This window comes from Macrobrachium nipponense, chromosome 41, assembly GCF_015104395.2.
Source record: "Macrobrachium nipponense isolate FS-2020 chromosome 41, ASM1510439v2, whole genome shotgun sequence".
In the NCBI taxonomy this organism is placed as follows: domain Eukaryota; kingdom Metazoa; phylum Arthropoda; class Malacostraca; order Decapoda; family Palaemonidae; genus Macrobrachium; species Macrobrachium nipponense.
The window spans coordinates 11990945-12018444 of record NC_061102.1 but is presented as its reverse complement, the minus strand read 5'-3'; the positions used below and the strand labels follow the sequence as shown (position 1 = coordinate 12018444).

At 38.2% G+C, this 27500-nt stretch overlaps 3 protein-coding genes across 9 annotated transcripts in view; 1 reads left to right on the top strand and 2 right to left on the bottom strand.

The window, feature by feature from the left end:
- Positions 1-6250, bottom strand: part of LOC135212503 (uncharacterized) — a 15971-nt gene extending 9721 nt beyond the window's left edge. Inside the window, exon 1 of one of the 4 annotated variants that reach the window (XM_064245994.1) lies at positions 6167-6250. The gene's annotated coding sequence lies outside the window, so the exon portion shown is untranslated. Of the gene's footprint in view, positions 1-5433; positions 5577-5671; positions 5870-6166 lie in introns of those variants that run through there. The other 3 variants (XM_064245995.1, XM_064245996.1, XM_064245997.1) reach the window with 3 other exon arrangements.
- Positions 1-27500, top strand: part of LOC135212505 (syntaxin-1A-like) — a 397641-nt gene that overhangs the window by 125321 nt on the left and 244820 nt on the right. The window lies entirely within an intron of this gene.
- Positions 8634-27500, bottom strand: part of LOC135212504 (uncharacterized) — a 106938-nt gene continuing 88071 nt past the window's right edge. Inside the window, exons 4-17 of one of the 4 annotated variants that reach the window (XM_064246000.1) lie at positions 27246-27441; positions 26669-26858; positions 26403-26545; positions 25133-25900; positions 24752-24912; positions 24308-24583; positions 22597-24135; positions 21947-22149; positions 21470-21792; positions 20349-20510; positions 18304-18367; positions 17435-17528; positions 15168-15231; positions 8634-11946 (exon numbers count right to left, since the gene is read on the bottom strand). In XM_064246000.1, the coding sequence (XP_064102070.1) occupies positions 15214-15231; positions 17435-17528; positions 18304-18367; positions 20349-20510; positions 21470-21792; positions 21947-22149; positions 22597-24135; positions 24308-24583; positions 24752-24912; positions 25133-25900; positions 26403-26545; positions 26669-26858; positions 27246-27441 (4137 nt within the window). In that variant the 3' untranslated portion in view covers positions 8634-11946; positions 15168-15213. The remainder of the gene's footprint in view (positions 11947-15167; positions 15232-17434; positions 17529-18303; positions 18368-20348; positions 20511-21469; positions 21793-21946; positions 22150-22596; positions 24136-24307; positions 24584-24751; positions 24913-25132; positions 25901-26402; positions 26546-26668; positions 26859-27245; positions 27442-27500) is intronic. The other 3 variants (XM_064245999.1, XM_064246002.1, XM_064246001.1) reach the window with 3 other exon arrangements.

Here is a 27500-nt window from a genome sequence, read left to right as displayed (position 1 = left end):
ACAGAATCCCTAAGAATATTGATTAACAGAAGACAGAATCCATAATGAAATCAATTAAATGAAGATAGAATCCCTAAGAATATTCATTAACAGAAAACAGAATCCATTAAAAATTAATTAACCGAAAACAGAATCCCTAAGAATATTAACTAACAGGAGATAGAATCTGTAAAAAATTAATGAACAGAAGACAGAAGTCATAATAAAAATCAACAAATATGTGACAATCCATTAAAAAAAATAACTCACAGACGACAGAATCCACAATACAAATTAAATACCAGATGACAGAACACATGAAATCCTAATCAACAGTTACAAAAAACAAAAGAAAGTTGATGGTGAATGTTATCAAGACTCAGATTATGTTTGTTGCAGACAATGAACAACCACAGTTATTTTAATGACAATTTAACTGAGTTATCATTAGATGAACAGGAAAGACACTAGAGCAGCAAGAAATAATGTTTTTTCTATAATTCATTAACTTGATAAGCTATTTATTTTCATTAAGTGATCTCTTCTCTCTGCATTCCCCATCACTTATTATCTCTTTCGAATGAACACCATAATATTCTCTGGGAGCTTGAATTTAAAGGCAATGGACCATGTGGTGTGCTTGTTGCATGTGAACAGGGCTCATCATCTGAGTAATAATAATAATAATAATAATAATAATAATAATAATAATAATAATAATAATAATAATAATAAATCCTCATTAGTAGCACGAGTCTTCAAATTGAGAAACAAATCCACAGTTATGAAAATATACATATATCAAAATTTAAAACTGCAAGGATAGCTTTCGGGAATCTGTTCGGTTGCCCTTTCCAATCTGATTGATAAGGGGAACCGAACAAATTCCCGAAAGCTATCCTTAAAGTTTTGAATTTAAATATATCTACATTTACATAACTGTGGATTTGTTTCTCAGTGATAATAATCTCCAAGAACGAAATAGAATTCGTCTTTTAGGCCTATGGCAAAGAGTGGAGTACAATATACGACAATTATGCAACACCATAATGAAAAAGTCACGCTACGTGATTTTAATAATTATGTTTTGAAGCACACGAGCTGTTTTGTTTTGTTTACGAAAACTGCGTAGCTGTAAAAGGTTGTTCTGAAAGTACCGGTTTTATCATATTATTATTATTATTATTATTATTATTATTATTATTATTATTATTTTATTATTATTATTATTATTATTATTATTATTATTATTATTATTATTATGTCTATGATATTAACGCTTGCGTAATATGATAATTAGTTTCTTGGCCTTGCATAAAATCTTCTAGGTACAAGGCTTGGTCGAATTAAGGGAGCAATATATCAGCGTGGCATATTAACCTCACTGAGGTAATAACCATAACCATTATAGTTCTCTCTCTCTCTCTCTCTCTCTCTCTCTCTCTACAAAAGAAGAAAACATTAAGAATACAAAGAGGATAAAAAGATAAAATTGAAAATTGTACAACAAACTGACATTTGTTGTATATATATATATATATATATATATATATATATATATATATATATATATATATATATATATATGATTGAATCCCAAGAGTTATAAAGTTCCATTCGTCCTTGATATATACCTCCAGCTTGAATTTTAAATTCTATTACATATCTGTCAAATGTCAATATGTTCCTCTCATCATTTTGATTAACCTTTGAGTTACAATCATCTCTGCATCCTAAACTGGCAGATTTAGGCGTCCGTCGCCCGTGAATGCCCTCAAAAGACTGACGGTTTTTTTTAAGTGATGTCACGGCGTTAATTAACTGCTATCCCTGAACGCAAATATGAAATGCTTACGAAGAATCTCCTGGATATTATTAATACTGCCTTTTTCTGTGTTAGTTAGCCCTGGATGGCGATTTTTTTTATTCTAGCTTAATCTAGGGGCAGACATGTTTCCTCTTTTCAGTAGAAGACAATCTGTATACAATACACACATACATACATACATATATACATGTAAATGCTTAAAAATCACAGTAAATGCGCGTGACTTCATTAAATAAGCGAATACCTAGGGTATTCGCTTATATACCTATATATATATATATATATATATATATATATATATATATATATATATATATAGTATATATATATACGTATAATAAGCGAATACCCTAGGTATTCGCTTATTTAATGAAGTCACGCGCATTTACTGTGATTTTTAAGCATTTACATGTATATATGTATGTATGTGTGTGTATTGTATACAGATTGTCTTCTACTGAAAAGAGCTGCCCCTAGATTAAGCTAGAATAAAAAAAAATCGCCATCCAGGGCTAACTCACACAGAAAAAGGCAGTATTAATAATATCCAGGAGATTCTTCGTAAGCATTTCATATTTGCGTTCAAGGATGGCAGTTAATTAATACCGTGACATCACTTAAAAAAAACCGTCAGTCTTTTGAGGGCATTCACGGGCGACGGACGCCTAAATCTGCCAGTTTAGGATACAGAGATGATTGTAACTCAAAGGTTAATCAAAATGATGAGAGGAACATATTGACATTTGATAGATATGTAATAGAATCTAAAATTCAAGCTGGAGGTATATATCAAGGACGAATGGAACTTAATAACTCTTGGGATTCAATCATATTCCTGACGTCGTTCAGGAATTGTACCAAAATATTATACCTGAACCCTACCCACAAAGAAAAAAAAAGAAAAAAAACCATTGCTTGACAAATTTTGCATACATCCCCATTTACGCATGAAATTGTTTTAATTGTTTAAATGTTTTGAACATGTTGTCGCTGTAATTGCAGTTTATAAAAGAAGCCAGGTATTTATAATTTTAAAAAATAAAGCTAGCGAGAGAAAACTCTCTGGTAACCTTTCAAAGGTTCTTGATGCAGTTTATAAAGTATTCCTGGTATTTATAGGGACACACACACAGGGAAAGAGAGAAGGAGAGAGTTTCGTGATGCAGTACGTCAGTTTATAAAGCAACCCAGGATTTTATAAGAAAAACACAGCAGAGAGAGAGAGAGAGAGAGAGAGAGAGAGAGAGAAAGCACAGTAGAGAGAGAGAGAGAAAGAGAGAGAGAAACTCTCTAGTAACAAAAAAGCAACGAACTTCGAAAGATTTTTGATGCAGTTAACAAACGACGCAGCGAGAGAGACCAAAAAAACACTAGAGGACAAACAAATACAAAACCAGTTATCTTCGAAAGTTCCTCGAGAACACGCTCGTGCGCGCACTCAAACCCCTCCCCCCACCGCACCCCCCACCCCCCCCCCCCCACCCCCCACCCCTGTCCCCGCCACCCGCCTTCTAAAACAAATCCCGTTTGATTTCCAACGGGAGGACAAGTACTACTTCAATCCAGGCTCTTACCATAAAAATAAAACCCGAATCCTTAAAGGTCCTCGGAGGTCTGGCGATGTTTTCTGAGTCAATATTTGATCAATTTGGGTTTGGGGGAGGAGTCTCTATCAAGACCCCCATCATCCCCAGGGTTTAGGGGGGAGGGGGGTTGGAGGGGTAGGGAGCGGCACTCACTAGAAGGCGGTTAAACTGCGAAGAATTTGGAGAATTTCGTGTTTTATATCTGGCTCCAGTGCCATATCTCATTTTATGGGGGGCGTCCTCTCTCTCTCTCTCTCTCTCTCTCTCTCTCTCTCTCTCTCTCTCCTGTCTTATAGTCTATCTCTCTCTTTTAATTCATGTTATAGGTCGTCTCCTGTGCCTCCGTTCGTGTGTGATTTGCTCTCTCTCTCCTCTCTCTCTCTCTCTCTCTCTCTCTCTCTCTCTCTGTAGTGGTTTGTTGCAAATGAAATAAGAGAAAAAGAAGAGAGGGTGTCAGAACTTCTGTCTATGTCGATTGTTTGTCCGTCTCTTTTACACATGAATATTGAAAGACTTGTACATAGATTTTGAAAGAAAACTTGGCCAAAGGTAGGTCTCTCGACAGCCAGAAATCGCTGAGATTTTGAAAGAGACAAAACTGATGCACTGGGAAGACGAGACCTTTTGGTGTTCGTTTGTGTGTGTGTGTGCGTTTGTGTGTGTGTGCTTGCGTGTGAGATTTGGGAGGAGCAATCCGACCATCTCCTAATGCTCTTTCTGTGTCCAATCCCACAGAGACAGACACATCTATAATTCTCCGAATCTACTGTGACAATAAACTCAACCCTGAAAATTAAGTATTCACAGGTATACAAGCACAGGCAGCACTCCTTACTATATGAAACGATTAGAAATTAAGAAAGCATGACAAACGCCAACAGCTCTCAGTGTTTTAGACTTCAAAGTGAGTTTGTTAGATCCATAGTTCTTAAATTAGAGAGTTTCCTTAAGGACATATTGAGCCTTGTTCCTGTTATAAGGATCCTGTACTTTGTGGTCAAGCCAAATTTTATATATTTTTTTTATTTGATTTCTCACCTTTACTGCTGGCCAAGATGAAATATCAGATAATGCGTGCACTAAATAAGAAATCGCTTTTTTCAAGAAGCAGTTCAACGACCCAGCTAAAAGTCCAGTTAAGACACCTAACAACCCCCCAAAAGACCAAATGAACAAAAAAATAAAATCATTGGAAATCTCCCATTAACGTCTTGAAGCGAAGCATAAAACTCGCAATCTATCTGAAAGTGACCACGGAACTCCAGGCTATCGTGCGTTGATGGTCTTGGGTTATCGTACTCATCTTCCGCAACGATCCGATAGCAACTTTTATCGTAGGAGTCTGAAAGAGTTCTCTAATTTAGTCAGGATGGATGGAAGTCCTTTCCTGGAAATCTCGGCAATTTGTTTTCATTTTTTTTCTCTCTCACTCTTCTGAATCTGGTTTGAGGATTCGGTGATGTAGGTGATATCAACAGAATGTTTTAACGTTTGGGGATTAGAAAGGAAATAACGTTGTTTCATTATTCAAATGTTATGACCTAGTTGTGGATTAATACTAGAGATTATACGAAATGATAGTCCTGCCTGTTGTACATCCTCAAGTTAAGAAAACATGAATACCGAATGCTTTAATTTTAGAAAAAGTAGAGAGAAAATAATGTTGCTTAATGACTCAAATGTTCTCAAGCTATTCCTGGTTTAATGTTGGAAGATATTACGAAATGATAGGCCTGCGTGTTAGACGCCCTCAAGATAAGAAACCATTTTCTCTTTTTATAGGAATATCTTTACACTGAAAATATTTCAATGACAACGAACAACCAAAAACACGACGAATAAAAGATTAATTTCGTAATACCTTTGCACTGAAAATATTCCTAGATGAAATTACAAGCAACAATGCGATAAATAAAAGCAAATAATATCTTTCAGAAACCGCAAACAGTTGAAAAACAGACCAATACAGCCACACTTGTGTCAGAAAACTCGAGAAAGTAAATTGGTGTCTGGTCGAACCAAACTAACGAATCTGTCCACCTTATCTGCTTCTTCTTCCCACCAGTCGTTTCATCCCAGCAATCGTTCTTCGAACACACGAAAGTTCCACGACAAAAAGACGAAGTAAAGCTAGAATCACTACAGTTCATTCACAAAGCAGTCTACAACTTATCACAACACTCCTTGACCTTCCACTCCTTCCAAATCCCAAGACCCGAACGCTGGTTCGAACGGCCTTAACCTCAACGTCACTCGTAAGATGCAGAATATAACTCACACATGACATTAAGAATGATTTAGAACTTCTTGAATCAAGGAACGTCACCAACCTCACACGAAAACACCCACATCTCTACGCGACGTCGTATTATCTGGTAAACATCCGGTGCAAGTTGTGTGTGCCACTTCGATAACTCAGAAAACAAGTTAGCGTCGGAATGCACGATACAGCTCTAAAATATTCTAAGATTCGCAGGTATAAACAAAAGAACTGTACAATATTCTAAGCTTCACAGGCATAAACTACAGAACTGCACTATACTGTACAATATTCTAAGCTTCACAGGCATTAACAAAATGACTGCACTATACTGTACAATATTCTAAGCTTCGCAGGTATAAATAGAAGGACTGCACTGCACAATAGTACATTTAAACAAAAGGACGATTAGTTAAAATCATAAAGGCGGAAACATTTCAGTGTTACCAACATTCCATAAATCATCAATAACCTCTATATTCACATCATTTATATTTATCAATCTTTCCATACCTACAAATTTCACCAAGACTACGCATGAAGAGGGGAGGCACATTCACATCGCACGTCGAATATATAACTGTCCCTCTCTCTCTCTCTCTCTCTCTCTCCTCTCCTTCCTCCGTCTCCTCTCTCTCATCTCCCCTCTCCCTCCTCTCCTCTCTTTATCTGATGTCAGGTGTAACCCACCTGATGCAGGTGCCGGTGAATGCTGAACCTCTACATGTGTTCGGCGATCTACCTGTGTGACACGTGTGTGTTCTAAGGCAGCAGAGTGCCAGATAGTTAAATAGATTTGTTATTTTTTATCTTGAAGGTTTCTGCCTTCTTCTTTTAAGCATATCTCGGTGATTGTCTGCTATACAGGTTTTTCTTACTACGAAGAAATGTTTTACGTATATGTATATATACATATAATTGTTTTCCACATGGGAAAAGGAAAAGTTTTGGCTCAGAAAAATTACTAAACGCTCCAAGAGGAGGTCGAGTGGAGGACGAAACTGTTGGATTTTTAAATTTACATATCTTCGTGCCTATGAAGATTACCAGTACAATACATATAAATATTGGTATATAATATATAAATATGCACACACACACACACACACACACACACACACACACATATATATATTATATATATATATATATAGTATATATATATATATATATATACATTAAATCAACTATTGAAATAATAATAATGATAATAATAATAATAATAACAATAATAATAATAATAAAATAATAATAATAATAATACAGTCTACCATGTTGGGCGGGGAGGGGGGGGGCGGGGGGGCTAGCTGGTATGGGCGTCCCAGGTGATGTGAGTCAAACAACCAGATGTTAGATTGAGCTCGAGAAAATAAGCAATTTTATTTAATATCAACACTTATGCATGTTTACCTATTGGATAGCTTCCCCCGCCCTTCCCGGCCCCCTTCCCCCATCAACACACCTGCTGGATTCCATTTCTAGTGGAAAAGGTCCTTTGGATGTTATTTATTGGAGGTTTCTGAAGATAGTTAGAGCGTTTAATGAGTTGAGTCTTATCACTAGGTCAGTCTAAGGTTAGGGTTCAATATATATATATATATATATATATTATATATAATATATATATATATATATATATATATATATATATATAATTATATATATTATGTATATAATATGTATATACTATATATATATATATTATATATATATATATATATACGTATATATATATAGTGCTGTGTGTGTATGTGTGTGTGTGTGTGTGTGTGTGTGTGTGTGTGTGTGTGTAACTGAAAAATGTTCTGTTACAACAGAATTCCATCTAAAAGGACCCCATAAAAACATCAAAATATAGAGAGAAAATACTTATATTTCAGAGACCGCTGTCTGTCTCTTCAGGTAGATGAATGGTAGATGAATCATCTACCTGAAGAGAGAGACAGCAGTCTCTGGAACATAGTATTTTCTCTGTATTTTGGTGATTTTATGGGCTCCTTTTATTAGATATATACATATATATATATATATATATATATATATATATATATATATATATATATATATATCTATATAGATATAATATATATATGTGTGTGTGTGTGTGTGTGTACATATATATATGTATCTATATATATATATATATATCTATAATAGATATCGTATATATATATATATATATATATGTATATATATATATATATACACATATATATAGCGATATATAAATATATATATTTATGGGTGTCTATGTGTATACACACATACACATACACACACACACACACACACACACACACACATATATATATATATATATATATAGAGAGAGAGAGAGAGAGAGAGAGAGAGAGAGAGAGAGAGAGAGAGAGAGATGAGGTTGTCTAAACTTTCTTCTTCCTAAAACTATTCTGTATGGGTCACTTTTTACCCATTTGTGGGTTCTCCCCGAACAGAAATCAATTACCGTCGTTATTGTATGGGTTTCAGTTGTCTGCAAATTCATACCCTTTATATTAATTGTTTGTTTCACAGAAATATAAAGTTTTTTTTTTTGGAAGTCGTATTTCCAATATCTTTGGTCAGATGCAAGGTCTGAATTTTCCAACGTGCATTATACCTCTTTCTCGTCAGGGTAATAATTTTCTGATTTACTTATTCCTTTTGTGAAAAACTGTTGCGTTAAATTTCGTCTTGATGAGGCGAACATGTGAGGTATCCTTCGATAGGAAATTATCACATCATTTGGCAAAACAACTTTGTTTACAATAAAGTTATCGTGGGTAAAGGAAAGTTGAATTAATTTTTTTTATAAATATTGCTTGTGTAGTGTAGAAGATCAGTTCTTGGAAGATACAATATATTGTAAGCCCAGTGATATGTATGAAGTACAATAAGTACAGGAATTTCCTTCTTTCTTTGCAAAGTATCTCTAGGACAAAAAAAGATTCGCGAAACAAGGCTGAATAAAACAATCCAGTGTCAGCTCATCTATATATTTATCACAGTAGAAATTCCTATATAAAAAAAGTCATTCACAAACATATTTTTTTCAGTAATTACATTAACGAGTGAGCCACAAAATAACACAGGATTCGTAAGGACCACAACAAATGAGGGAGGTCCTCACTCCTCTGAGATGCCCTGCGTTCACTCGGCTGACGCATCCCAATTTCACACGTTTGATAAAGGACTTGCATTTTCCCTCTCTTCTTCTCCTACGCCCCAGAGCTCTTTTTTTCCCCAACGATTTCCTGGTATAGACGACTACAGACAGCTTAGATTTCAAAAGAAACGTTTGCAGCAGATGAAACTGGACTCAGATATGCAGGAGCAGTTTCGTTCGAGCCGTTTTCCAAGCAAGTGCGCGAAGGTTTGGTTGATATACCGTTTATCAATTTTATTTCGACTTCTGATACCCTTACCATTCAATAAATACCTAAAAATCAAACAGATACTCAAGCCATTAGCTGAACACTATGATAAAAACTTATTCATTGTTTCAAAACATGTTTCTTGTTTAGGTTTCCCAATTCTTGAACTCAGAAAACATCTGAACATCACTGACGCACTCTTGAAATCGAAGGGGGTAAAAGAGCTATCATTTGATAAATCTTTGGGTCAGATTTTAATCTAAAGTACCCTCCAAGACCCAAGTATTTTGGATTTCCTCTCGAAATAGAGAACCTGTACAGTTAGTGTATTACAGCAATTCACACGTAACAAGGGGAAAAAGTCTTCCTCATCGACTTGGAAAAAAAGAATCACAAAAAGAATATACAACTCATTCCAGGTGTAAGTTCGAAGGCAGTTCTTGGCTGAAATTCGAAATACTTTAGATTAATATTTCAATCAATCAGTAGACCATCAAATGTCCTTCACGTGGAATTTCCTCAGACCTTGACAAAAAACTTGACGTCCAATTCGACTGAAATTTAGCGAACCTGCTCCGTCGTTACATATGGAATGCTCTTTTAAATTAACAGTACCTGAGGTAACTGTAATTCAAACATAATGTTTATCTTTCATTTTATATATATACATATACACATGATATAGTTATGTACAAAAAAAAAAAAGACGAGCCACCATTACGAAGTTGCCACGAGGAACACTGGCAGTGTTTGAAAATAGTCACTCATTGTGAAAGAAAGAAAAACGAAAGAGCTTGCATTATCGAAATAATGCAGTTGTGGGGAAAATAACCTCATTATCATTATTGTTAAAGTAATTCACGATCTATCTATTCACGGTTCTTGCATCGGGCTTATAGCAATCTCCAGATGGCTGTAAAGTCGTGTTGATATTGTCTAATGAAGAAGTATTGAACACTAAATTCATGTGTAAAATGTCAGAAGTTGGTATTTGGAGTTGTGTTAGCAAGCTTTACTAGTAACACGTATCATTACTCCATTGGTAAACGCCATACGGTAAACAGCTTAGTATTTTGACAGTCACAGTATTCTAAATATCATTTCCTAGTCTCGGTGAAGTATCGGTCACTTAGCATGCAGTAGTTCAGTAGGGCTACAGAATAGGATTTCCTGTCACTTTTAGTTAAAACCCTCATTTCAAAATGCATTTACTAATAGATGAGATACTTTGTAATCTGTTCTCATGATCCTAAAAGCGTTAAATTATTTTATAAATAATTTGACACGTTTAATGATACGCGCCTCTTCGCATTCTGTCAGTGCATCCTGTATGAGGATTTCACCGTAAGTCATTTTTTTCAGCATTTTCTCTTATGAAGTGGGATAAAGAAATAGTTTTAGCTAGTAACATTATCCATTGAGGATAATTCTGCGTAGCATTGTATGTGTAGGATCAGATGAGTACCCCTTATCAAGAATACACTGGCAGCGTAGTCTTTCAAGGGGACCATCTGTGTTTAGGATAAAAGAGCATCTTGTAATAATCATTCCCAAAGATATGGACTAAGATAAGCATGGCATATTATTCCACAGTGTCCTAAATTTACGAAACTAAAGCTCGCTTTGAAGTCACTCTTGGGCTGCCATGAAATATAGCCTTCAACGTTTGTGACCCAGTTGAGCCAAAGGTGCATCCAGTATAACACGGAAGGATTTCATCTCTTAACTTTAGGCAAAACACTACGTGGGGCACATATGCCCAAGCTTGCTGCTGATTGCAGGGGTAACAAAACTGCAGTATAAAAAGGTGTGGTGATGGGGTGAGGGGAGAGGGTAATCAAACCTCAACACGAGCAACAGAGCAAAATGATTATGATTGGCAGTGAAAAGACTTAGTGGCAGTGGTGGAAACGGGATGTGAGGTATGTCTTTGACTTACGGGTCACATCTTTGTCATTCAAACGAAAGGTGCAGGATACACACAGATGAGCATTGAGGAAGGAGAGGAAGGGAAAAGTCACTTCCTCTCTTCCTCTTTTTTTAAATTATAAAAGCAACACTTTCCAGACATATGCATCTCCACACTTGTTCAAGGAATTTATGTCTGGGGATATTTTTCTTTTGAAGGGACTTGGCAGGTATATGGGGAAACAGTTTTTTCCCACTTATTGAAAGTAGGAATCAGATTCTATATATTACTACACAAAAAGGCATTTAAACTATAGGTTCAAAACACCATTGTATGTAGTTTCTAAGTCATAATCCACACTACCTCTTTTATGTAAAATCATTCATCATTCAGAGATGGAGGACATTCACATCAGATTCTTGTTGATAATGGAACTTTCTGAGAAGATCCTATAAAAGTTACGTTTGAAGTCATACTTTCATTAGAAACAAGAATGAAACACCAAGGTTTCAGATCGAAAAGGACCCTCCATTGCTCCTTGCTAAACCTATCAGTATTTTCAAAAAAGCAGTGGTGTCAGAAGAAGTTGTCACAACCTTTTTCCATTCAAGTACTTCTCTTCATTTGTGAGTCGATAAGTCAATATAGGTAATCTTGTTTACGTCATTGCTCGAGGTTAATAGTCACATTTGTATCATGATTACTGGTCCATCTACAGTAATCTACAGTGATCTCTACGTAGGTACAGACGCTTGGCGCGTCAGAAATCTCTCAGGTCGTAGATCAGCATCATATCATATCATCTTGTCGGTCAAAACGTGCCCATAGGCATTTCGTATCAATCCATAATTGCCACACACAATACTACGACTGTCCTTCATAGTGATAGGACAGCGGTTGAAGCGAAAGTATTTACATCGTCTTCCACAAGCCTACGGGTCAAGGCGAGGTCAAGTAGGCTTTTTCGGAGGTTGAGGTGCTCTGTACTTCTTTGGTGACTTCTTCGGAGGCTGCAAAAGGAGAAAAGAGACTGCTGTAGTTTCTTTACTGGTGGTAAAAGGGTTGGTCTAGAAATGCCTAGTTTATGAAGTTTTGTTCAAGACTGGGGACAACCTCTTCCGGGATATTTTTATTTGTAAGAGGCATCAGGTACAAAAAAAATAATTGGCAGACATAAACACCTTAGAAAGAATGACAAGTATGCTACGTACAGCCCAGGAGCTAAAATACTGGGTATTGAACAGTAATATATCTAAATTACAACAGATATCGCACTAGGGAATCCTCTACAAATCTTGCTGCAAAGAAAGAGAGGCAGACCTTGAAACTGCTGCATAGATGACGTGACAGAGGCTTAAGAAAGGCAGGGGCTCAGCAAGTGAGGGCAAGAAGGAGGCGAGTGGCGCAATGTGTGTTTGTTTGGCGTGGTATTGACAAGTTCTTGATGAGTCTTATTATATATGAATATATATACTATATATATTAGTATATATATATATATATCATATATATATATATATATATATATATATATATATATACACTGGGGTCCATAAAGTCCTAAGTACCATTACAAGTATTTATTGCCCCGAATGGTACTGGGACTTTATATGGACATCCTATACATACATATCTATATATATATATATATATATATATATATATATATATATATATATATATATATATATATTATATATATATATATATATTATATATATATACATATGTATATATATAATATATATATGTGTGTGTGTGTGTGTGTGTATTTAGTATATATGTATTTATATGAACCTGCAATGTTTTCTGATGACAGAAAGTTTTTTAAGTTGAAAGGCAGCAGTGCTTCTAATTATCACAATAATAAGAAATAATTCGCTACCAACCTCGTAACTACAGCATCATCAGGTCACGTTCTTTGTCAGGGGAGATTATGGGTAATAAATTAGACCGAAGGATCATCTTTTTAACCTTAATACATTTCTATTATTAACACAGAAAAATAAGAAAATGTGCAATTTCTTCGTGAATGAATTACGGGCGTTATTATTATTCTTTTCTTGTGAGATTGGTTTTTTTTTGGTCTGACTACAGTATTCCGTGTGTCCAGCTCATTATGGCACTGATTGCAGCTTTATGTGGCACTGTGCCATTTATTGTTGTCATTCCTGGGTGACGGGGCTGCCTCTCTAATCGAAAATTAATGACTGCTTGAGATTCTGCCTGAGGTTTTTTGCACTCCGGGCTCTCTCTTCTGTGAGCTTTTTTGTCGGATTTTGTGTGTGTGTTTGTGTCCTGACTCCAGACTGTGTGTATGTCTTCTGTTTTATGTTTTTCTTCAAATGAACTTTTCCTTTTTTTTCAAGCATTATGTGTGTTAGGACTTGATACTGGATAGTGATGTGACGACGTTTTTTCTCTGTAGTAAGTCCCTTTTTTTCGTTTTTGATTGTCTTATGGGCTTATGTTATTTGCGCATGAAGTTATATTTTTTTTATGTATTTTTTCTTTGTAGGCCGTGTACTTGCGAGAACAAGTATTATGTCTCTTTGTGGACAAATTTGTACTCATAATTGTATATTTTTTGTCAATAAGATAACTAACTAACTATGTGCTTTGTTCGTGACAAAAGATGATTTCGCTTGCTCTTGGTGGCTTTTCGTGAAGTTGTACATTGTCATATTGTGTGGTTCTTTGTGTTGTTAAATGAATTGCTTCGATAAAGATTGTTCAAGCGAGATAATTTAAGCTGGTCATATTTATTTATCGATATTTTTCAATGTTCTCAGTTGTCTGCGATATGACATTAAGGAATGGTATGATTATCCTAACGTACACATTAGTTTTAATCATTGGCTTGAGTATCATTTCAAGACTCATAAGGACTTTAGACTAAATACAATGACTTTGAACTTATTTGATTTAGAAAATCGTGGAATAGCGATTAGGTCATACACCGCATGCCTCCAGAGAATAAGAAATTAGATATCTTTACATGACTTAGAAACAGGATAAAGAAATGAATAAACAAACGTCACGTTTCCCTCACTGCCTGCACTGATTTCTTACCTCTCAAAATTAGACTTCTCACTCGTACTTTTTCCAATGATGACATTTCAACTTTTTTTTTTTTTTTTTTAATATTCTGGACTAATTCGCGTCCTGGCAGCTGTCCTATAGAGACTGGAAGTTGTAATGACAAAAGTTTTTAGAGTTTTGTTCGTTTACTAGGCTTTATGAATCCAGAGCAGCAGCGTGAACTTTATTTTTGCATCTACCTTGTTTTGTCGAAGAGGAAAATTTTAAAGAGAAAGAGAAGAATCGGTTTCAACCAGAAGTTTTTTTTCTACAGGTTATTTGCTACTGGTTCTATTCTTACCCTTATCCGGCATGCGAAATAGGTTTTAGTGATTTCATTTTGGCTGTATGCAGATGAGTCAACAAATAAGTCATTAACATGTTTTCAACTTGTTTACCTTAGTGTGGACGCTCCCTTACAGATATGTGTGTATATGACATGTTTCACTGTTGTGGTCGCACTCGTACTAACGTGTTTGACATACTGCACCCTTACTGATGTTTTTATATACATGATTTACTGTACTGTGGACTCACCTTTGCCGACATGTTTATAACATGCTTCACTTAAGGCTGCACCCTTACTGATGTGTTTACAACACGTATATATAAAAGTGTATATATTAAAGTATCTTTAAGAAAACTAAGAGGGTACTGTAGTAGATTCACATCAGCCGTGCATTTGATGGCTAGGCCAGTCCCTTACGACGCTCCTGATTGGCTGCTGTTGATAAGCCAATCTCTAGGCTGGAAACTCTCAGTCTCTCGAGAGAGTTCACATGGGTAGGATGTATGTCCCTACTCTCCTGAGGGATACGTCTTACAAAAGTATCCCTCAGGGGAGGTGGAACATACATCCTGCCTATGTGAGCTCTCTCGAGAGAGAGAGACTGAGAGCTTCCAGCCCTGTCATTGGCTTATCAACAGCCAATCAGAAGCGTCGTAAGGGACTGGCCTGGACATCAAATGCGCGGCTGATGTGAATCTACTCTAGTGCAACCATTTCTGATCGAAAATGAAGACGATGAAGTGTTTGGGTTACATTAGTGAAGAAGCGTTTAGACCATGGGACCATTTCGCAGCTTAGTGTGACTTGTTGCTGTTAAAGGAAGGAAAGCTGAAGAGCATTGAGACGAGAAGCCTTACTCACAAACTTAAAATTGTTGGCCACATGCTCGGCAGTTGGGTTAAGACATCTATCGGATGTACCGCCTCTGAAACATACAAAAAAAAGATGCAGGTCAATCGGTGGTTTGTGATGCATGCAAAGCATGAAAGAAAAAATAAATAATGGGGGGTGGGGTTATGGCAAATGAAAAGAGTGATATATATAAATCATTATCAGAGCTTTGGTCAGGTTCCCTTTATTGAAACGTGTGTACGTACGTCTGTTTAGCAGCTCAGGTTTTATAGTTTATTAATTAAGCTTATTTCGGGGTCTAAAATCGTTACAGCGTTCTTGGTTTATATTTCTGATTTGGTGCCAAGGTTTACCCAGTAAAGTTGTAACAGTTAGGTTCCTTTTGATGTATTATGATTAACTAAAGTTATGCATAATTTTATGAAATATATATTTAATTTTGCAACATGTTCCACTTTCAGAATTGAAATGTTACTGGTTGCTGTAATAGCTGACTGACAGGGAAGCGTCTGGCAAGTTCCTTGACATATAGACTTTTGTCGTTTTTTGATGATAAGTTGCATGAGGTGTAAATAAGGACTGAAGATAGGTGATTGCATATGGCATCTCTCTCTCTCTCTCTCTCTCTCTCTCAGGTGTGCATATGCATCTCTCGCTCTCTCTCTCTCTCTCTCTCTCTCTCTCCGACTGAAGATAGGTGATTCCATATGTCATTCTCTCTCTCTCTCTCTCTCTCTCTCTCTCTCTCTCTCTCTCTCTGACTGAAGATAGGTGATTGCATATGTCATTCTCTCTCTCTCTCTCTCTCTCTCTCTCTCTCTCTCTCTCTCTCTCCGACTGAAGATGTGTGATTGCATATGCTTCTCTCTCTCTCTCTCTCTCTCTCTCTCTCTCTCTCTCTTCGACTGAAGATAGGTGTATTGTATATGGCATCTCTCTCTCTCTCTCTCTCTCTCTCTCTCTTCGTCCATTTGTCTAAATATCTATCTATATGAATCGATGGATAGGTAAATAGATCAATAGATAGGTAGATGGCGAAAAAGAGGGAGAGGGAGTCTACTGGTCACTTTTATCATGTTTGTATAAATGCCACAAATAGGAGTAGTGATTTTGCCATGACATCACCATTCGTTTAAAATCTTATGACAACTAAATACTCAGTCTGTTTCCCTTTACAATTTCTGTTACAAAGAGAAAATAAACATACGGATAAACATTTGGTTCTTGCACAGCAGTATTTTAGCAGAGCTATTTGAGGTATTTCGTAAAACCGAAATAAGCTTAACATCATATTTTTATATTTTCATCTCGTCATCAGTGGATATTTAAGTATAAGAATATATTCATATGAAAAGATAAACATCGAGGAAAATTCAATTCAATAAAAGGAAAAGAAGTCATCTAGTGATAGCTATGTGAGAGTTCCTGTTCGCGAGCCACTATTTGATTGCTATGTTTGAGGATTACTTTCGTGTTTAACGGACAACACTCATTTATTCAGCCGTCAAAGGCCTTGTCGCGTGGAGCCACATAACAGCTAATAAATGAATCGACAATCTACCACAAAGTCTATTCAAGGAGGAATAATCGGCATAAATTTACTCTCTTTTTGCCTTTACCTTCGAAAGGAATGTTTAAATGTTGTGACCAGATCAATGTTGATGAGGTAAAAAGTGTACCTGATTCGCAAAAAAGTGGCTTGTGTCCAGGAACTACCAGGCGCTGGTTAAAAACTCTTCTTGCAAAAGCAGAATAAGAAAAAGAAGAAGAAGAAGTCAATCATTATCATCTCGAGAGCAAACATACTCTTGTTACTGATTTAGGCGACAGTGACTTAAGCTAACTCGTGAATGAGAAGCTATGCTGAGAAAATAAAGAGTGAGGAGATAAGTGAAGATGATTTTTGTGCTTCAATTACTATAGTAGATTCACATCAACCGTGCATTTGATGTCTAGGCCAGTCCCTTACGACGCTCCTGCTTGGCTGTTGATAAGCCAGTCACCGTCCTGGAAACTCACAGTCTCTCTCGAGAGAGAGTTCACATGGGTAGGATTCATGTTCCACCTCTCCTAAGGAATACGTCTTTCAAAAGTATCCCTCAGGAGAGGTGGAACATAAGTCCTGCCTATGTGAACGCTCGAGAGAGACTGAGAGTTTCCAGCCCTGTGATTGCCTTATCAACAGCCAATCAGGAGCGTCTTAAGGGACTGGCCTACACATCAAATGCACGGTTGATGTGAATCTTCTATAGTGTACTAAGTCGATGCTAGCTTACCTTCGATGCCAGGGATGCTGTGGAGAATGCATCTGAGATGTTGAAGGTGCGGGATGGGGAACTGAGATCAAACATAGATCCCCAACCTCCACTGCTGCAAGTGAAGAAACAAATGGCATTAAACAATATAAATATATAGTTTATGTGTACCCGACTACATTATACTATAACCCCTCTTGAGTAATCTAGAGAAAATAAGATTTTTATCTGAAATTCCAATTGTTTAGTACAGCATTACAAGGGCGTATTTTTTTCACTTTATTTGTGCACTTGTGTTCTTGAGCGTTTTATTCATAGTATATGGAGAGCAATGTGAAACAGGGAAGAGCATTGGGCCTGGTATTGTGATCATGAATTTATCGTTCAAAATTTCACAGTCTCGTGAAGAACAAATTGTTAAAAAAATCCACAATTACATATGAAGATATATTTATATGTAATAAACAAAGACTTCCTAACACCTGAACAGTGTTCCTCATCAGGGTTCGAAAGTCTTTGTTTTTTACATAGAAATATATTTGAACATATAATTGTGGATTTTTTTTAAACAAAATGACTTTGTCCTTGGAATGCAAAGGGATTTGCAAAAGGTTTGTTTTTTACTATATGTCATTTATACTCTCTCTCTCTCTCTCTCTCTCTCTCTCTCTCTCTCTCTCTCTCTCTCTCTCCTCTGTGTGTTTTCTCTCTCTCTCCCTCTCTCTCTCTCTGTGTGTGTTTCTCTCTCTCTACTCTCTCTCTCTCTCTCTCTCTCCTCGGTGTGTGTTCTCTCTCTCTCCCTCTCTCTCTCCTCTGTGTGTGTGGGTGTGTGTTCTCTCTCTCTCTCTCTCTCTCTCTCTCTCTCTCTCTCTCTCTCTCTCTGTGCTTACCTCATGCTATACATGGAGGCAGGTCTGGTTCGGCTGCTGCTTCGCTCACGATATCTCGCTCCGCCTTGGGAAGAAAAAAAATGCAAATGTTTATTAAAGGACATCATTAAACTGATATCCGAATGTAAAAAATGATCTCTGGAGCTGCTGTTCTTCCATTCCTTGAAAATCTGGAATCCCAGAATGAGCGTTTCATGATCCTGAGATCCCAGAATGATATCCCAGAACGCAAAGGATTTCTGAGAATGTGGAAACTCTGTTCTCTTTATCTTGACGTTTATAGACGGACAATTTATATTTTATTTTCGGTGTCTGGAAATTGTCATGGGGGCTTTTTTAATGTGAAAATGTACAGATCACCATCTCACGTTCCCACGTCTTCAAGCAATATGCTTGCGGATGATGGAAAACTCAAAAAAATCTAAAAATCTTCACTATATACTCACGGTGAGGTAACATCCCCCACACCACGACCCCCCGCCACCAACGTTCATATGCTTCTTTAAAAGTTTTGTTATGTACATAGGGGGGTTCCTAAATCCACACCCTTTATAAGGTGAATTACTAGAAATCTCACAGTGAGGTAAGTCTCTCACCCCCCACCCCCCATCCCCCCCCCCCACCCCACGTTCATATGCTTTAAAGTTTGTTATGTACTGGGTTCCTAAATCCTAAATCCACACCCTCTACGAGGAGTCAAGATAGCAGGTGTCACAGGAAGAGTCCCAAAATCTAAACAAATACTAGAGCATACCGCTTTCCATCTATGGTTCAACCTATAGTGTTCTTGACAGTTCTATATTATCATAATAATTCTCTTTCTTCGTTCAAATATATAATTTTATTTGTTTTTAGTTTACGACCTCTTTTCCCAAAAATCGTGCTGTGATTTCCTGCCTTATCTTTTTATTTATTTATTTTTATTTTTTTTTTTTTTTTGATAAAGAAAAATCCTTCCATTGTTTATCGAAATAGCCGATGACGCCAGCGTCGGTAATTTTCGAAATTATGAAACCAATAAGAAGAAGAAGAAGAAAAAAAATTCGGGGAATAATCTTAATCACTTTTGCTTTGAGTCTTCAACTGACCTGGGAGGATTAGGATTCTCCTACGTAATTTCTTACGTCGTATTGCATCTAAATCCTGTGGGTTCGGGGCGATTACCGCGTTTTTACGCAGTCATTAAGACGAATTAACTTCCAGATGTGTTTTGCTCGATTAGTTTGGCTTAATGTTCGCGGGTTCTGGCTCGTCTCGTTTTCATTTTCAGTTCGAGTTTGATGTTTTGGATGTTTCAGACGAGTGAAACAAACACGCAATGTTATAAATACTTTTCCCATCTCCGCTCCTGTCTACTGAAACTTATTTTATTTTCTATCCTTTTTTTTATTTTGTATCTGTGTACCTTTGCATGAGTGCCATGTTTATAAAAAGAACCTCATTTATATTAGGGTAAAAAATTGTCCTTTTCAAAACATCAAGCACGTACATCAGGCCCATAATATAAATTATTTATAGTTGTTTCAGGGAGACATAACTTGAGTAATAGTTAAATTGACTCATCAGATGATGTAGATTTTGTTTTCTTCTCTTATTTTGTTCTGATTTTTTGTCTCTGGCTCAGCATCAGTTCCACAGCTTGTCAAAATTATATTCAAACTGTAATAAGATTCGCATTTTAGTGCAACATGCAGAGTACTGCACGTTGAGGACCTGTTCGGATGAGAGGCTTCTTTCACTTTACTGGATTATTGCGTCAGCAGCAGGGAAATAAAGACCCAATCTCCTCATTCAATGGGTCGTTGAGGGCAAAACTTTCTTCATCAGGTTATACTGAGGGAAGACTGTAAGAGACATGTAGGCCATCAGACGAAGAATGGTTATTAAAGACAGCTTCCTTTGCAAAACGATGCACATATTATGGAGGTTTGGGAGAAGCAGAGGTGTGGGTTGGGTGTTGGGTATGTGTGTGTGGGCAGTTGCAGGAAAGTTCCATAACCTTGTAGGGGGTGGTCCACAATCAAAGGGTCACTGCCAAAAATTACCAGAGTCGACAGCGAAGTGGCCGGGTGTGGTCTTGTTGAGCGCAGCTCGCACTTCAACCAAGAGGGAGTTGCAGCTGTTGTATCTGGATCTACTCCTATCTCTACCATTCCCCTCTGTTTCTACTTCATTTTCCCCTCCATTATCTGAGTCACCCCCATTATCTGGAAGAAAATTAAGGTTACTGGGTCTCTCTGCTAAAATACGACCAGGAGCTGTTGGGAAGCAGTAGATCAGGGTAGTTGTGTGCACGACTAATCCGCATGCAACGGTGCTTGTCAGATTATCTTTGGAGGACTGGATTATATGTCATGTGGTTTCAGAACTGGTTTGTGGACTGAAGTCTACATCGCCACGGGAGGATGTTTTTCTAACATTTGGTGTGATCACCTCTTCTTTTCTGTGGGCTCCTTGACTAACTAACGACTCAGAGCTGTTTGAAGTGCCCTTACTGATCAAAATTTAACGCAATAAAACATGAACAGTGAGGTATATATTTACTGCACTTGACAGACTATGCAATTTCACTGCAGAGGCAAATAACATTTAGGAAACTATAATGGAATTTGATTTGGACACACGAAATCTTTCCACGTAAATGGCTTGACTCTTGGAAGCCCGAGTACTTTGATATGTTATTTTTTCATGCTGCATTTTGAGGAGAACTGAAAATGCACACTTTAAGTAAATTGAAATATAACAATTCACCTCTTGAGCAATTGCCTTTTCCCAGATACCCCTGTCTCTCTAGGAAAAGATGAATTTATTGGCAAAAGAAAACACTTTTAGATTTGGCCATAAACTTCCAGTAATGCCTAAAAGATTAGTACAGTTCACTGGTGTCCTCATATCCTCTGAAAATGTTTCATAAATCCTAAACATTTGTCTTAACATTAATACACCAAACTAGTTACCCTTCTGTCTGTAAACTGTGAACGGTAGTTCAAAGTTTAAAGACGAATTTAGAATGTTCAAACTTCATTTGAATTTCGTTCAAACTAAGTTTGATAAGAGATACTTTATATTATCTAGAAACTGAAAAGATGAACCAGTAACCTTGTTTACGTTTTGTCTACATAGTTTATCAGTGTGTACCCAATATCTCGATGCACTTAAGACAAACCTTGTGAAAGAGCGTTGATAGACGAAGTAGCAGCTCTGTGTCTCAAGTCATCTCGAACCATACTGAGGTGAGAAGACCAGGCATGACTTCCACTGCCTGCCCAGCCTCCAAAGAGGTTACTTGTGCTTCCACTCCATCCTGTAGACGAGTAAGATGTTGGAGAGTCTATGCCATTGCTGTAGACGCAGTCTCTCGATCCCCATCTGCTGAAGCTGCTTTTGTCAATGTAGCTGCTTGTGGTTCTCGACTCCTTGATGCTGGAGGCTCTTTCCAGACGCCGAGTCACTCGGTAGGTAGAACGTTCGTCCTTGACAGAGTGGGATCTGTGCGTCGGAACCAGGGAGTTGTCAAATATATATTTTTTTTACCTCTTTAGAGCAATATTGTTACAACACATGCTTACATTTCTCCACTGGTTTGAACATCATCAAACAGAGAAAAGATTTCTTTAATGAAAATGTTAGTTCGAATGCATACCTCTCTAAGCGTTTATTGACAGGGTCTTTGGCTGGGCACTCTGCTGGAGTGGATTCAGCTGGGGCTTGAGGTGGAGGTGGTGCGGGTGCAGGTCCTTTATTATGTTTAGCTGGGATGGGGCTCTTGCTTTTCTGTGGCGGGGGCTGATCCACTGGCGTTGCAGCTCTTCTAGAAACTGGCCGTAGTGCAGCCTCACACACAGTCTGAAATAACAGTGAAATTTTACAAGCTTGGAAAAGGCATTTTAGGATAATGTCATTGAGTTAAGTATATCTTAGTTTTGCCAGACTGCAGAACTGATGATCAGCTCTCCTGGGGCTGGCCCGAACGATTAGATATTTTTACGTGACTAGGAAGCAATTGGTGGTAATCTAGCAACGGGACATACAGCTTATTTAGGATCCGAACCACATTATACAGAGAATTTGATTTCCATCACCGGAAATAAATTCTTCTGTTTCCACGTTGGCAGAGCCAAGAACCGAACTTTGGGCCACCGAACTGGTAGCCAAGTGCAAAAACCACTTGTCCAACGCAGAACTAAATGGATAATGTCCATTACTTCTGAATGTATAATTGATATTTTTGTTCGTTTGGAAATATGTATGCCATCTTATGCATCTGCGCTAGAAAACTACACAGTTGCTTACCTGATGGGATCGAAATTTCTCTGGTGTGAATACTTGTTTGCAGAACTCGCAGTTGATACGGAGCTCAGCTTCTCTCGGTGCAAAGCTGTTCATCATAGGCTTGCTGTCGAACCTGATGAATCCATTTTTGTCTTGTGACTGGCTCTTGGCACCATCATTTTGGGTGACATTTTCTTTCGTTGACGAGGTATTTAGCTGGTTCTTCTCATTCGCATTTGTAACTGTTGGTGGTGATGAAGTAGTTGATGTGCTATGACTATGTAAAGGAATACCTGATTTTATAGGTGGCAGTGAAGAGCTTTGTGAAGGCAGCTGTGGTGGTGGTGGAGGAGCTTTGTATTTGTTTGGATTTTTTATAAAAACTGTCTCAGAATGCTCTTGTGCTGAGGTGTTCGTTGGTGGAGGAGACATATCTTTTACCTGTGGTTCTGTTACAGTTTCATTTTGAGAGTGTGAGATTTGTTTTAGGTGTCTTTTTGATGGCGAAGGAGACCTTGAAATCATGGGATATGGGGATGATGATTCTGTGTCAGGACTGTGTTGTGAAGGCAGCTGTGTGGCTGATTTACTTGTTGTTACAGGTTGTAAAGGCTGGGGTGAGTCATCAGTATTTGTGTCCTCAAGAGGAGCTGTGTTAGAGCGAGCATAACCTCCACGTCTGGTGGCTGCACTTCCAGATATACTACGCCACGAGAAAATAGCTGAAGACAAGAGGCGACCTTTACGAGGTCGGCTGAAAGGTATATCTTCATCATACTCAAGCTCGACATCTGTTGTTGGAGTATCTGGAGGTGCAATGTCTGGATGTGGCATGTTAACGGGTACTGGAGATGCAGAACTGCTTGTTGAAGGTGTGGTGGAGCTACTGCTAAGCGAACCACTGCTGGCAGAACTGCTGTTTGTAGAAGTGCTTGAAGCTGGACTAACACTAAACGGCCGATTGCTACCAGAGCTTAAGCTAGGAGATACCACAACTGTAGGTGGCTGATCCACTATCGTGATTGTGGTGGTTGGAGGAGGACTCATGGGTGGTGGACTAGTTGATGAAGGACAACTTGGTGGAGGGCTGGAAGTTCGAAGCTCCTGATTTCTGTTCTGAGCGGTATTCCTCCTAGGAATAGGAGCAGGGCTTTTTCTTGCTGGAACAGATGGTGATTCTGTTGCTGAAGAGGTACTGGACACTGTAGCTTTCCGAGGGGGTGTGCACACTGGGGTAGGCATTCTTCCCTGACGTCTTCTTGGTGGGGGAGATGCATGGCCAGTTGCACTTTGTGTAGTCGTTGATTGAGTTGTCACAGTTGAGGCACTGACAGAGGTTACTCTCACACTGGTATTTGATGTTGATGTTGATGATACTAAATTAACTGAGGATGTAGAACTGTTGTTAACAGCTGCCAGTTGGGCTAAGCGAGAAGCCCTAGGCAACTGTGTCTCATTTTGTTCACAGCTTGTTTGGTGTCGCATAAGATCTCGCTCTGGGAACATCTCATCACAAAATTCACAGGGGAGTAAAACTGGAGCTTCGCGTCGGATAGGTGGCTGAAAAGAGGCAATATGAGGTTATAATCAGATATGACTGCAGGATTTTGTCTGTTAAGGTACAGAATATAATAACTTGAAACATATGGTGAAAATATAAGGCATATAACAAACTGATGTAGAAGAAAATGATAGAAGTAAAAATGAATACAAAAAGTTTATCTGGTCTTACAGCATCTTCTTTGAATGAGACTCGCTTCCTAAGTCCAGAACTCTTTGGCCTTGCTCCTGTACTTAAAGCACTTCCGCTACTTCCAGTACCACTACTTGAGGAGGCATTGGAATCGCTAGAAGATTTGCTAATGGGAGTGCTCCTACTTGACGAGGAGGCAGATGAAGATGTAGTAGTTGCATTTCGTGGTGAAGCAGGAGGCCGACGAGAGCTCCCTCTTGATGATGGACTATCTGAGTCAGAATCACTGCCACTGCTGCTTTCTGATACATTCTCCTGAAAATTGACATTTTTTATTATGCAAAGCATTGGATTATATTTTCAGTATAACATTGGTGACTGAGATTTATTTAGAGTACAATAATACATATTATCAACATTTAATATGTACATCATGTTATGATCTTGCATTGCTCAAAGTATTCCACAAGATATAGTACTCACAGGTCTTTCTGGCATAGAGAAGGATCGACGGAAAGTTGGTTTATGCTTCCTGTTGAATTCTGAAGGAGGGAGATCATCATCAGCTTTAGCAAGTTGAAAAGCTAACCATCGATCATATTGCTCTTGTGTTGCATTGACTGGAGGCTCAGCACTACGGCTCCCTGTAGGAAATAGAACTTCATGCTCTACTTTGATCTTGGAGACTGAGAAGTGACATAGATTACAATAGATGTCTTGCTCATTTGGTCAGTTGTTACTTGCAGTGGTAAATGATTTTCAGTTCAGGGAAATAAAAAATATTGTGTCAAAATTAACTGTTGAAAAGGCAAATTTTGGAACTAATTATGATATAGATAAGTTAAACAATAACAAATACATTACCGCTCAGTCGGGAGTGTGTACTAGAAGTCTGAGCTGCAAGAGTGGCCAGAACAGCATTTGTCTCCAAGGCAAGTGTTGTTGGTCTTCTTGGTCGAGCACCATTAGAGTAGGAAGAGGAATACGAAGAGGTCGTGGTGGAAGAGGATACTGAGGCTGTGGAAGAGGTGCAAGAGGTCTTATTAGAGGAAGCACTAGATGAATAGGAAGTGGAAGTTGACGTGGCAGATGATGTTGAAGCAGTAGAAGCACTCGAAGAGCTCGTGGATGTGACAGTAGGGGTTGAAGTTGATGATGTAGAGGTCCTGCTGGTAGTAGCAGCGTTAGACCTAGAGGAATAAGATGTTAATGCTCGTGAAGCAGAGCTGGACCTAATAGCGGGAGCAGAATAAGGCGAAGAAGAAATGGCAGTCCTAGACAAAGAGTCTCTAGATGCTCTTTGGGTGGAAGTAGTCGTGGTAGTAGTAGTTGAAGTTGAGCTCGTGCTACTGCTTGAAGCAGCGTTGGAAATGCTGTTAGTAGTGGCTGTTTGGGAACCGGAGGATGTAGAGCGGCTGGAAGAGCAGCAGCAGTCATCATCCTGAAAGGAATCCTTGCAAGACTCGGTCGAATCTTTGCAAGAGTCCTTGCAGGAATCCTTGCAGGAGTCTGAGGTAGAGGAAGTTGTGGAGGAGTAAGGAGTATAGGACGGAGGAGTGTGGGTGTTGGTCGGGCGTTGGTATCTGTAGGATGGAGAGGTGGTGCGGCTGGACATTAGTGCTGACACCATCTCTGAAAGCAGACGGAAAAGCCAACATAATCAGCTATTGCTAATAAGCCACAATAAAAAGCTTAGCGATTTTGTCAGTAGATACGAGGTACATTATTAAGACAGCTCATGAGAAAGTTGGTAGAACAGTTATGTACAAAGCCGTTCTTACGATGTAGTGAAATGTTACAAGACAACACAAGAAAACTAATGGTGGAGTTTATGAAAAATATTTCCACATATATTAACCAAAGGCTATAAGTGCAGTTATAATATGACTCATTTGTATTCAGTTGACAACTTCCTAGAAAAATACTTGTCATAGTTTTTGAGAGGAAGATTATACATATGTACTCTATGCATCATTAAGACTCCTGAGTTTTGATGACTACTGTTCACAGGTGAGTTTTTCGAAGCACTCACACACTTCCACAGAGTGTATATAAACAGATCAATTAAACGCTTAGCAGAGACAAAATTCTTTAAAATATGACCTTGAGTTATAGAAAAACTATTCTATTTTACCATCATAATCCTCAGTAGTGTGGTGGACAAGTCTTCTACCCCCTGGCCCAGTGCCCCGGCTAGGTACACTGTGGCTTCGCACCGTCTTCTTTTCCCTGGGTTTGTTGACGTAATTCTTGATAATATCTTCTTCTCTGCAGAATCTAGTGGTAGATGAAGGATGGAAATCTTAGTGAATATCCACAGAATACAGGTTCTATTGCGTATAACATTGGATTTGCTCTTCTTTTGTTTTGATCATCTGTCAGATCATAAGTTCAACTTACCTGATATCCATCAACATGTCACGTGTGATATCTCTTCTGCAGATGGCGCAGTTTTTAGTTGTGTTGGCGATGCCCTTGACGCAGACCATGCAAAAGACATGGCCGCAGTCAAGGGCGAGCGGAAGGGTCACGGGTCCAAGGCAGATTGGACATTCAGAGCCCTCGTCGTCAGAATTCTCATCGGCTCTTGCTGGTGTGAAGAAGAATAAGGGGGTTAATTTGTAAACTTTTCTGTCTCTGTATGTCTGTATATCTATTCATCTACCTGTGTAGACAGATAAATAAATAGACAGATAGATGAGTATATTGATGCATAGACTAGTTCACTCATCAACTGAGGTCGTAGATTCAATAAGCTAATTAATAAAATTATCGAAAAGTTTAATATACTATCTTACTAACAACCATTTTTCATGATAAATGTTGCGGTGAAAAGCACATAAGCAAAGGACCTTCCATTCTTCTGTAAATGATGGTGCCCTTACAATAACAGCCACAGAATAGCTCTCTCTTTCTCTCTCTCTCTCTCTCTCTCTCTCTCTCTCCTCTCTCTCTCTCCTTGATCGCCCAACCATACCTTTATCTTCCGGCTTTAAGTACTTGTGATCCGTCTCGTAATGAAACTGGAGGTAACGAACTTGGACGTATTTGGTGCATCCCTTGCAGCGCTCAGTGCGAGCTTCACAGTACTCCTTGTGCTTCTCGTGTTCGGCGGCCGTGATCTCCAGCTCGCAGTGCTCACATGTCACCATTCTTCTTGGGCAGTGCTCTTTCTGTTGGGGAGTCAGAACGAGAGAGAGAAATGTAAGCTATGTTGCAATGCTCAGGTTTA